This window comes from Aulostomus chinensis, chromosome 11, assembly GCF_037954235.1.
Source record: "Aulostomus chinensis isolate RoL2024-O1b breed Wild chromosome 11, RoL_Achi_v1.0, whole genome shotgun sequence".
NCBI classification, from domain to species: Eukaryota; Metazoa; Chordata; class Actinopteri; order Syngnathiformes; family Aulostomidae; genus Aulostomus; species Aulostomus chinensis.
The window spans coordinates 15,596,006-15,607,821 of record NC_141330.1 but is presented as its reverse complement, the minus strand read 5'-3'; the positions used below and the strand labels follow the sequence as shown (position 1 = coordinate 15,607,821).

The window sequence follows — 11,816 nt, the reverse complement described above, 5'->3', positions numbered from 1 at the left end:
TCGTCGCCGCCGTCATAGTTTGTCAAGTCAAGCCTTTTGCCTCACGTCAAGCCTCCTGCCTCACGCCACGACTCCAGCCTCACGCCACGACTACAGCTGTCAAGTCCCCCCCTCTCAATAAACCTCTTTTGTGCACCGCCCTCACTGTCTGCAATTTGGTCTCCATCGTCCTCAACTCTCAATTCCTGACACACACCTACAGTCAATTTAGAGTATCAATCAGCCTCGTCCCCTCTTGATGTCTTTGGACTGTGGGAGGAAGCTGGAGTACCAGAGAGAACCCACACAGGAACAGAGAGAACATGGAGACTCACACAGAAAGATTCTGGGCTTCAACTCATCCTGCTATGAGATGACAGTGCTGACCTTATGGAGGGTCAACTCCATCCAATTCAGATTATTTTTCTTCACTGAAAGTAAAAGGTTTTGTGTCTGGTGGTCTTGCATACGAGGCTCTGTCGCGTCTTCCAGAGAGGAGGGGATCAAACAGTTTGCGAGCAGGGTGTGATGGGTCAGCAGAGATGGTGCTACCCGTTTCCTGACTCTGGAGCAATAAAGGTCCTGGATGGAAGGCAGGTGGGGCCTGAAGATTCTCTCTGTTGACAGTATTGTTGCAGTCTGATCCTGTCCTGTTCCTGTTTTAATTTGACTGAATAAACAAAGAGGGAGGACAATAGAAAGATCAACAACACTCCTAGATTCTGTTGAGAGGTATTTACCAGCAGATAAACCAGGAGTTCCAGGTGAAGGTGACATGGAGGGGAAGTAAAAACTGTTCTAGACTGAGCTCATGTTCCACTTGGAATAATTCCAATTCTTTAAGTGCATTGGTTCACCTCTGCCTCCTTGTAGATTAACCTGTCTGGAAAATTTGTCAAAGACATTTTTTATTCTGTTGATCGTTCTCCTCTCCTTGTGCTCGCTCTCCGTCCCAGGTATTTTGTGATAGATATTGGGTATAGTCTTAGGTTTAATCTATCAGAATATACGGTAGACTGAAGTATTTCGATAAATTTAGTTCTAACCAAGGACTGATATTAATTAGTCGGGGATCTGGGGTCAGGTTTACAGGCGGAAATATCTTCTTGCTTAAGAGCAAATCATTTATTAAAGTAATTTCAAGACGTGTCTGGACGATTCTCTGCAAATTGTCCTGACATGTTTTAAATGTTGCTTTGCAGCAAGTCAGTTCTGTAAAAGAAGGCAGAGGCTGCCTGCGGTGTAAAAAGAAAAATGTTCTGAATTGCTCAATCGAGGCACACTTACAGTGAGAGAAATGAGGGGGCATAACGAGGGTACAGAGCACGGGGCTGTTCCCTGCTGCACACCACGCTGCTGATAGCACGTCAGGATCAGTAGCAGGGCTTAATATCCACTAATTGATCAAATAACAGTGACTGGTCAGCATTTTCCCCTCCATCTGCATCGAATGTTGTATCAGGTGAAGGTAAGTCGTGCGATTATTCCTGGAATGGCAACGCAACTCATATTTTGGATTCTTACCAAAGCTTTTGGTGTCTTTTCAGATGTTTCAGTGTCATCTGCTGTTTCTGCTTGTCCTGGGGATCCAGACAGCAGGTCTGCAAGGTAAAATCATTGTTTGAGCAGTTTATCGTTCAATGTCACTTGTGTTGACTCTGTTAAAGTCAGTCAGTGGTTCATCGGTTTTGTGCTATCGACTTTTTTAAAGACAAATGAACAACTTTGACGGAAAAAAAATTCACAGTTTTTGACATTGTTTACCAAATAAATGACTTTTTTCTGAAACGTTTACATGAAACACATTCGATGCAGGGACTCAGTTAAGATTGTCCCTGTTGTGCTGTTCACTTGTTTGTTCATTTCTTCGGCTCTGTTACCGGTGGAGATCTGTCAGGTAAAATGTTCACCTTCCCAGAGGAAACGGACACAGCTAACGTGAGGCTGATTCCATCAAAAGTGGAACTCAGTGCCGTGACTGTCTGTCTCAGGTAGCCTCATACTTGGAAATGTATGATGACATCTGTGACATTGCTGCCTAAAAGCTTTCATTTTATTTCCTTTCTTCTTCCTCCAGGTCCTTTACAGACCTGAGCAGAGGCCACACACTGTTCTCTCTGGCCACACCCTCTTCTTACAATGGCTTTGTGATTTACAAGAGTCCTACGACTGACGCGATTGATCTTGATATCGACAACAAAATGGTACAGTTTAGTGGTCAAGAATACAAACAAAACATGTGGCACTCTTTGTGTTCTACGTGGGACTCTGAATCTGGACTGAGCCAGCTCTGGTTAGACGGAAAGCCTTCCAGTAAGAAATATATCGGCGGTCAAAACATCCGTGAACCTTTTATTATCTTAGGCCAGGTGAGGTTTTGTTGCTCAACGTTACTGGTTTTCATATTCTGCTCATGCAGTTCTGTAAACGTATTCTTTGCTTGATTTCAACTTCTTTTTTTAATCTTTCTAGGAGCAGGATTCTCGAGGAGGAGGGTTTGACGTGAAGCAGTCGTTCATTGGCATGATAGCTGATGTCCACATGTGGGACTATGTTCTTACCCACTGTGAGATCCAGCAGTACACAAATGATCTCAGTTTTACCCCAGGAAATGCACTCAACTGGAAGGCGCTGGAGTTCCAAACCACTGGGAGAGCGCTCATAGAAGAAAAACTGAGGATTTGCTTCTGAAGTCACTCTGTGAAAAAGCTAATGTCTCATATTTCCTGATCCGAACTGGACAAACTTCCGTTTCATAGGCCGGAGGTCAATTTGACGTCAGTGAAGACAGTTTGGACTGACATCAGCACGCTTTCATGACACATCAGCCCTTTGAATGATGCTCCAAAAAAGCTCCTTTTACAGTCTTTGTTGACAATCACTCTGATCTGTTTGATTTCATGTTAAAACTACAGTACTTTATGCTTCATGTATGTGACAGTGTAGAATATGAGACATACCTAGAATCAGCCATATCTGTGGTGGATTAAATATTTTTGGGATCTATTGATGCATTAAAATGTCATGTCTGTCACTATAATCCAGTCTCAAATTCAATCTTTTTTTCTACTTTTGGATATTTATTCTGCTGCCTCTGATTTCATGCTCTTTTAAACTCATTTTTGTTCTTGTTTACATTTACATGCTCACTCCAAATTAATTTGTAGAGGAGAGAAACATTGCCTACATGAGTAGTCCAGCAGTTTGGCAACGACTGTTGGCTTGTTCACTTTGCTGAGATGAGCCAATCAAGACCACCTTCACATTTAGCAAGCAACTGGTTAGCCCTCACTGAACAGCACAGAAAAAAACACCTTTGTAGGTACCGCAACAGACAAAAAGTTTGAGAGTTTGGATCAAATTCTTAAAAGTAAATGTATACAACTAGGCTCACTTTTATTCTACTCAATTAAAAGTCCTATTGCTTTGATTGAACTTACTTACAAGTGAAATTATAAGTCAGATCAAAGTTAAAAGTAGCTTGTTTGAAAGATATTCAAAGTGAAATTTAGTTACTGTTTTAAATATCAAAGGGGGTCTGTTGTTTAAAAAAGGACAGGGGGACATAAATCTAAAACTAGTTGTTTCATATCAAAGGAAAATCTTTACAAATTACAGAACAATAACAAAATAATACATGTTGACACGTAATATTTAAAACCCAGATGGAGGGATTATGGGTCGGTGCTGTTGCTATCAAGTTGTTAGTAGTGCAGATTTCCATCAGAAGGTGGTGATATAGGCAGCAGGGAATAAACAAATCCTGTGTGTGTGTGTGTGTGTGTGTGTGTGTGTGTGTGTGTGTGTGTGTGTGTGTGTGTGGGTCCATCATGACCTCCCTTGCTTCTCTATACTTCTCAGCTTTCTTCCCCTTTTATAAATAAAATAACACGTCGGAGGCACATCATCTTCCTCTTTTCCTTCATTGTTACACAGAAATCACACATCCTCCAGAAAATGACTTGGAGCAGATGAGTGATGTCATGACCACTTGAAGCAATGATAAAAACTTTGACAGCATCAAGTAAATGTCCAAAGATGAAATGTGCCAAGACTCATACAGAAAATTCAAAATCAGTTCCATGAAAATCTTAAAAAGGCAAAGATGTTGCTGTAATTTTCTCCATTGTTCAAAAGGGTTTTCTCTTCTTTTGAGGTTTCCCATTCCTTCTGCAGTACAAACTTAAGGCAGTGAGACAAACACAGTACCTGAGAACGGCATCTAAATTATCATCAGTGGTGGAGGAAGTACTCACGAGCCTTTGTTAGACTACAAACAACCAGATAAAATCAGATGTCTCCCATCTAAATGCTGCATCAGTAAAAGCAGAGAAGTACGTGAGTAAAAGTTCTCATTCTACATGATATTTGTGTATTTCAGTGCTTGGTAAAGTTCAGTCCTTATTCCACTGACCTCTTTTGGGGTCTGCAATGCATAGCAGCCCATTCAACACAAATAATATTCTGATTTTTGCATCTTGCTCCTCCCACAGCTTTGAGAAACCCCAGAGATATCAATAATGTCTTGATTAGGACAAGAGTGCTGTTCCTTTTGGTGGCAAATCATCTTGAACTTGTTTGAGAAATGGAAATTATTTTTTCATTATTCAGTAAAAATGCAGCTCCACTGTTAAATTAAATTTGTAACATGGATGTCTTACCAGGTACAACAAGGTGGTGATGTTGAATATATGTCAGCTAAGCTAACTAGCTATCTAGCTAAGCTAGCTAAAGAAAAAGCATGATGTTTGCCATGTCAATATTTAGAGGTAATATCTGGACACTGTTTTCATTTAGATAACCTGACCAACATGGTGTGCTCCTTCCTGTACTATTGATGGTTCTACTAAGAAGTGCCTGATAGAAACCATCTAGTCATTATACTGGGGAAATCAAGACCAACCAGGAGATCATTTGGATCAAGAGGTTCACGCTTATGTTTCAAAACTTGATTTGAAGTTGATGTTTTTAATATTTGCAGAAAAACTTTTCAACAACACAACTCTGATACACCACATGAACACATTCAGTACAGGTCCTTATTTTTTATTATAATTCCATTCTCTCAGTGTTGCCCAGCTAATCCTCGTCCAGTGCCACCCCAGGTCATCCTAGTTGGAGCTTGGCGGGGCCAAAGTGGTCCAGGTCCTCACAGGTCTGAAGCCACTTCTGGACATTCATGGGTGCAGCGGAGGTCAGGCCACTTTGCAGTATGACACAGTAGCATGCGATGTCTGCAAGTGAGAAATCCTGGCCTGCAATCCAGGGGCTGCAGCCAAGCGAGGAGTTGAAGGAGTGCAGCACGGCAGCTTGTTGCTCTGGACTGCCCTCTCTGAGCTGGTGGAAGGCGGTGTCCACCATGAAGTCCACCAGTGTGGCAAAAGCAGGCTCACTGGGGTACGTGGCCAGCAGTTTGTACAGGAAACGTGCCACATTTCCCTCTCCCTCGATGGGGCACATGTCCTTTACTCTCATCTGTGCTTTTGGGACGTCCTTCCAAATAAGAGTGAACCCCAATTCAAACAGCTGTCGGTTATGGCTATCCGGATGGCGCGGGCCAAGGCAGGACATGAGCTGTGGGGGCACATTCCTGATTGACGAGTGGGCGTGAACATTGGACAGCACCCGGTAGCGCTGGCACAGCATGCTGTGGAGCACAAGAAGGGTCTTGGGTGGCTGTGCTGGGTTCACATTAATTACAATGTCTGTGAGAACTCCACGGTTCTTGCCCAGCACCGCTTCCAGGCTGAGCGGTTCTTTCAAGGTTGAGCTGGGTTGAACGTTGAGGGTGGAGAGGCTGCTGCTGTCCGGCAGGTCCACATCAACATCTGGCACGTCTGACTCAGCAGGAAGAATGAGGTTGTCCTCCTCCAGGAAGCTTCTCTGCTCTCCTCCAATCATGAGAACCTGTTTTCAACCCCCAAAAAACAGTGAAATTCAGTGGTGAGATGATGAACATGAGATCAAGAAACAGTGGGTAAGGAGAGAGCAATGAGAGCAGCAGCGCTTCCATAAATCACTGAGAATGTCGGGTGGAGGACGGATGAAAAAGAGAAATGCAAGAAGACAAAGTTAGGAGGTGGGAACAAATTCTAAAATCAGGATCTTGTCAACAACTGTGACTTACCTCATCGTCATCAGAGCCATTTGCCTGAACACAGAGGGAGGCACAGCAGAGGAACCGACGAGCTACGTCCATCAGTCCACCAACCACACTGTTCCAAGTGGTGGTGGACATCTTTGTGCAGGCCAAACAATCAAATGTTGCTGTCAGTAAAGTTCCAAAAAGTTGTTTAGCTGCAGTGGTAACAAGAGCTTGTACAAATGTGCCCTTATGGTCCCCTGACTAATGCTCCCCTTTGATGTCACAAAAAATGTCAGAATTTGATCTTGCTGGTTTTCATCTCAGGCTGATCTCAGAATTGAGGCTCTTTGATGTGTCAGAATGACTACAGAGCAACATCAAAGCAGGACATTTGCTAGCGAACCACAGCAGCAGTGCTGGACTTCATCTACTACACAGTAACACCATACATTGATGATGACCAGTCAAACTCTCACCTGTGCACTGGTAACGTCACACCTGTCAGATGGAGGGATTTTCTTGCTCATGATGACAAACTGTTAGACATTTGTGAACAATATTTTTGGGAATAAACATTTTTCAATGTAAGAAGGCAGGTCTTGACTACGGGGAAGTGAATTTGATCATATTATTCCAATCTTGTCCATCCATCCATCCATCCATCCATTTTCTTCCGCTTATCCTGTTAAGGGTCGTGGGGGGCTGGAGCCTATCCCAGCAGCCTTCGGTGAGAGGTGGAGTTCACCCTGGACAGGTCACTAGTCCATCACAGGACCAACACATAGAGACAGAACACCATTCACAATCACAGTCACACCTACGGTCAATTTAGAGTATCGATCAGCCTCGTCCCCTCTTGATGTCTTTGGACTGTGGGAGGAAGCTGGAGTACCAGAGAGAACCCACACAGGAACAGAGAGAAAATGGAGACTCACACAGAAAGATTCTGGGCTTCAACTCATCCTGCTATGAGGTGACAGTGCTGACCTTATGGAGGGTCAACTCCATCCAATTCAGATTATTTTTCTTCACTGAAAGTAAAAGGTTTTGTGTCTGGTGGTCTTGCATACGAGGCTCTGTCGCGTCTTCCAGAGAGGAGGGGATCAAACAGTTTGCGAGCAGGGTGTGATGGGTCAGCAGAGATGGTGCTACCCGTTTCCTGACTCTGGAGCAATAAAGGTCCTGGATGGAAGGCAGGTGGGGCCTGAAGATTCTCTCTGTTGACAGGATTGTTGCAGTCTGATCCTGTCCTGTTCCTGTTTTAATTTGACTGAATAAACAAAGAGGGAGGACAATAGAAAGATCAACAACACTCCTAGATTCTGTTGAGAGGTATTTACCAGCAGATAAACCAGGAGTTCCAGGTGAAGGTGACATGGAGGGGAAGTAAAAACTGTTCTAGACTGAGCTCATGTTCCACTTGGAATAATTCAGATTCTTTAAGTGCATTGGTTCACCTCTGCCTCCTTGTAGATTAACCTGTCTGGAAAATTTGTGAAAGACTTTTTTTTATTCTGTTGATCGTTCTCCTCTCCTTGTGCTCGCTCTCCGGGGTTCTGTCCTAACAGCTGTTCTCCAGTATCCAGACGATCTCTCCATGCATTCCATATTACATCTGGATGGGGAATTGACTTACTGGATTGTGTGACGTGTATAGTCTTTAAGACACACTGGTTGTACCGGCCATGATCTTGATTAGTGTTGTACAAAACATCTGTGTTGGCCAGTTGGACGAGTGCTTTACATGGATCTCCACATGGACTTGGGACACTCAAAGACTCAGACTTTAGAAGGAGTACAACTGTAGCCTCTTACCTGTTGTAGAAGTCAAAGTTAAGTCCTGGGAGAACTGTCTCAGTGCTTTCTCCCTGGTGGTTGTATTCCATGCAGTTCTCGTTTTTGAGAGCTGGTGCATTCCAGGTAAGTATCCGCAGCGCTGCTCAACAATGTTGGCCTACTGTGCCAAAATTAAGCATGTTGTGATTCCCCGTACGGTGTGTGACACACGGTGGTGTGTTAATGTGACCCAGGGAGGTTGGGCTCCAGCTGGTTTTGGCTGGTCTGTTCCCCCAGTCAAAACACGTTGTATACGCTTAATATTTTTGTTCCATGCCTCGTCCAAGTTTGTAATTTTGTAGATACTTTGTCTTGTCAGTTTTTAGTCCATGCCATGCTCCTTACCTGACGTGACATTGAGTGTCTTTATTACTTTGTCTCGTTAGGTTTCCTCTTTTTGGTGACTGGGAGTTTTTGTACTTTAGGCTTTTTCCCTCATTAGAGTGTTTTTTTACTTCTAGTTTGGTAATAAACTTTGTTCATTTTGCACCTTGCATGGGAGTCATGCGTTTGGGTTCTCATCCAAGCTCAAGTCATGGCAGAAATCACACATCCTCCAAAAAATGACTTGGAGCAGATGAGTGATGTCATGACCACGTGAAACAAGGATAAAAACTTTCAGAGCATCGAGTAAATGTCCAAAGATGAAATGTGCCAAGACTCATACAGAAAATTCAAAATCGGTTCCATGAAAAACTTAAACAGGCAAAGAGGTTGCTGTCATTTTCTCCATTGTTCAAAAGGGTTTTCTCTTCTTTTGAGGTTTCCCATTCCTTCTGCAGTACAAACTTAAGGCAGTGAGACAAACACAGTACCTGAGAACGTCATCTAAATTATCATCAGTGGTGGAGGAAGTACTCACGAGCTTTTCAGTTGGACTACAAACAACCAGATAAAATCAGATGTCTCCCATCTAAATGCTGCATCAGTAAAAGCAGAGAAGTACGTGAGTAAAAGTTCTCATTCTGCATGATATTTGTGTATTTCAGTGCTTGGTAAAGTTCAGTCCTTGATCCACTGACCTCTTTCAAGGTCTGCGATGCATAGCAGCCCATTCAACACAAATAATATTCTGATTTTTGCATCTTGCTCCTCCCACAGCTTTGAGAAACCCCAGAGATATCAATAATGTCTTGATTGGGACAAGAGGTCTGTTCCTTTTGGTGGCAAATCATCTTGAACTTGTTTGAGAAATGGAAATTATTTTTTCATTGTTCAGTAAAAATGCAGCTCCACTGTTAAATTTTATTTGTAACATGGATGTCTTACCAGGTCCAACAAGGTGGTGATGTTGAATATATGTCAGCTAAGCTAACTAGCTATTTAGCTAAGCTAGCTAAAGAAAAAGCATGATGTTTGCCATGTCAATATTTAGAGGTAATATCTGGAGGCTGTTTTCATTTAGATAACCTGACCAACATGGTGTGCTCCTTCCTGTACTATTGATGGTTCTACTAAGAAGTGCCTGATAGAAACCATCTAGTCATTATACTGGGGAAATCAAGACCAACCAGGAGATCATTTGGATCAAGAGGTTCACGCTTATGTTTCAAAACTTGATTTGAAGTTGATGTTTTTAATATTTGCAGAAAAACTTTTCGACAACACAACTCTGATACACCACATGAACACATTCAGTACAGGTCCTTATTTTTTATTATAATTCCATTCTCTCAGTGTTGCCCAGCTAATCCTCGTCCAGTGCCACCCCAGGTCATCCTAGTTGGAGCTTGGCGGGGCCAAAGTGGTCCAGGTCCTCACAGGTCTTAAGCCACTTCTGGACATTCATGGGTGCAGCGGAGGTCAGGCCACTTTGCAGTATGACACAGTAGCATGCGATGTCTGCAAGTGAGAAATCCTGGCCTGCAATCCAGGGGCTGCAGCCAAGCGAGGAGTTGAAGGAGTGCAGCACGGCAGCTTGTTGCTCTGGACTGCCCTCTCTGAGCTGGTGGAAGGCGGTGTCCACCATGAAGTCCACCAGTGTGGCAAAAGCAGGCTCACTGGGGTACGTGGCCAGCAGTTTGTACAGGAAACGTGCCACATTTCCCTCTCCCTCGATGGGGCACATGTCCTTTACTCTCATCTGTGCTTTTGGGACGTCCTTCCAAATAAGAGTGAACCCCAATTCAAACAGCTGTCGGTTATGGCTATCCGGATGGCGCGGGCCAAGGCAGGACATGAGCTGTGGGGGCACATTCCTGATTGACGAGTGGGCGTGAACATTGGACAGCACCCGGTAGCGCTGGCACAGCATGCTGTGGAGCACAAGAAGGGTCTTGGGTGGCTGTGCTGGGTTCACATTAATTACAATGTCTGTGAGAACTCCACGGTTCTTGCCCAGCACCGCTTCCAGGCTGAGCGGTTCTTTCAAGGTTGAGCTGGGTTGAACGTTGAGGGTGGAGAGGCTGCTGCTGTCCGGCAGGTCCACATCAACATCTGGCACGTCTGACTCAGCAGGAAGAATGAGGTTGTCCTCCTCCAGGAAGCTTCTCTGCTCTCCTCCAATCATGAGAACCTGTTTTCAACCACAAAAAACAGTGAAATTCAGTGGTGAGATGATGAACATGAGATCAAGAAACAGTGGGTAAGGAGAGAGCAATGAGAGCAGCAGCGCTTCCATAAATCACTGAGAATGTCGGGTGGAGGACGGATGAAAAAGAGAAATGCAAGAAGACAAAGTTAGGAGGTGGGAACAAAGTCTAAAATCAGGATCTTGTCAACAACTGTGACTTACCTCATCGTCATCAGAGCCATTTGCCTGAACACAGAGGGAGGCACAGCAGAGGAACCGACGAGCTACGTCCATCAGTCCACCAACCACACTGTTCCAAGTGAAGGTGGACATCTTTGTGCAGGCCAAACAATCAAATGTTGCTGTCAGTAAAGTTCCAAAAAGTTGTTTAGCTGCAGTGGTAACAAGAGCTTGTACAAATGTGCCCTTATAGTTCCCTGACGAATGCTCCCCTTTGATGTCACAAAGAATGTCAGAATTTGATCTTGCTGGTTTTCATCTCAGGCTGATCTCAGCATTGAGGCTCTTTGATGTGTCAGAATGACTACAGAGCAACATCAAAGCAGGACATTTGCTAGCGAACCACAGCAGCAGTGCTGGACTTCATCTACTACACAGTAACACCATACATTGATGATGACCAGTCAAACTCTCACCTGTGCACTGGTAACGTCACACCTGTCAGATGGAGGGATTTTCTTGCTCATGATGACAAACTGTTAGACATTTGTGAACAATATTTTTGGGAATAAACATTTTTCAATGTAAGAAGGCAGGTCTTGACTACGGGGAAGTGAATTTGATCATATTATTCCAATCTTGTCCATCCATCCATCCATCCATCCATCCATTTTCTTCCGCTTATCCTGTTAAGGGTCGTGGGGGGGGCTGGAGCCTATCCCAGCAGCCTTCGGTGAGAGGCAGGGTTCACCCTGGACAGGTCACTAGTCCATCACAGGACCAACACATAGAGACAGAACACCATTCACAATCACAGTCACACCTACGGTCAATTTAGAGTATCAATCAGCCTCGTCCCCTCTTGATGTCTTTGGACTGTGGGAGGAAGCTGGAGTACCAGAGAGAACCCACACAGGAACAGAGAGAACATGCAGGCTCCACACAGAAAAATGCTGCGCTTCAACTCATCCTGAGGTGACAGTGCTGACCTTATGGAGGGTCAACTCCATCCATCCATCCATCCATCCATCCATCGTCATCTTCCGCTTATTCCTACACATTAAGGGTCGCGGGGGGGCTGGAGCCGATCCCAGCGTCAACGGGCGAGAGGCGGGGTTCACCCTGGACAGGTCACCAGTCCATCACAGGACCAACACATAGAGACAGACAACCATTCACACTCACAGTCACACTGTCACGATCCCTGTCTTGTGTTTCCTGTTT

At 44.3% G+C, this 11,816-nt stretch overlaps 3 protein-coding genes across 3 annotated transcripts; 1 reads left to right on the top strand and 2 right to left on the bottom strand.

Moving 5' to 3' along the window:
- Positions 1 to 1,269: 1,269 nt before the first annotated feature.
- On the top strand, positions 1,270 to 3,006 carry LOC147253608 (mucosal pentraxin-like). The gene is made up of 5 exons (XM_086217310.1): positions 1,270 to 1,447; positions 1,527 to 1,587; positions 1,868 to 1,970; positions 2,057 to 2,348; positions 2,452 to 3,006. The coding sequence occupies exons 1-5, from the start codon at positions 1,430 to 1,432 to the stop codon at positions 2,668 to 2,670; spliced, it is 693 nt and encodes a 230-aa protein (XP_086073436.1). The 5' UTR covers positions 1,270 to 1,429; the 3' UTR covers positions 2,671 to 3,006.
- Positions 3,007 to 4,983: 1,977 nt separating this feature from the next.
- On the bottom strand, positions 4,984 to 6,317 carry LOC147253607 (aminoacyl tRNA synthase complex-interacting multifunctional protein 2-like). The gene is made up of 2 exons (XM_086217309.1): positions 6,107 to 6,317; positions 4,984 to 5,886 (listed from the first exon to the last, which is right to left on the bottom strand). The coding sequence occupies exons 1-2, from the start codon at positions 6,215 to 6,217 to the stop codon at positions 5,086 to 5,088; spliced, it is 912 nt and encodes a 303-aa protein (XP_086073435.1). The 5' UTR covers positions 6,218 to 6,317; the 3' UTR covers positions 4,984 to 5,085.
- A 3,193-nt stretch (positions 6,318 to 9,510) lies between these two features.
- On the bottom strand, positions 9,511 to 10,826 carry LOC147253606 (aminoacyl tRNA synthase complex-interacting multifunctional protein 2-like). The gene is made up of 2 exons (XM_086217308.1): positions 10,635 to 10,826; positions 9,511 to 10,415 (listed from the first exon to the last, which is right to left on the bottom strand). Exons 1-2 carry the CDS (start codon positions 10,743 to 10,745, stop codon positions 9,615 to 9,617), a joined length of 912 nt encoding a protein of 303 aa, XP_086073434.1. The 5' UTR covers positions 10,746 to 10,826; the 3' UTR covers positions 9,511 to 9,614.
- Positions 10,827 to 11,816: the final 990 nt, after the last annotated feature.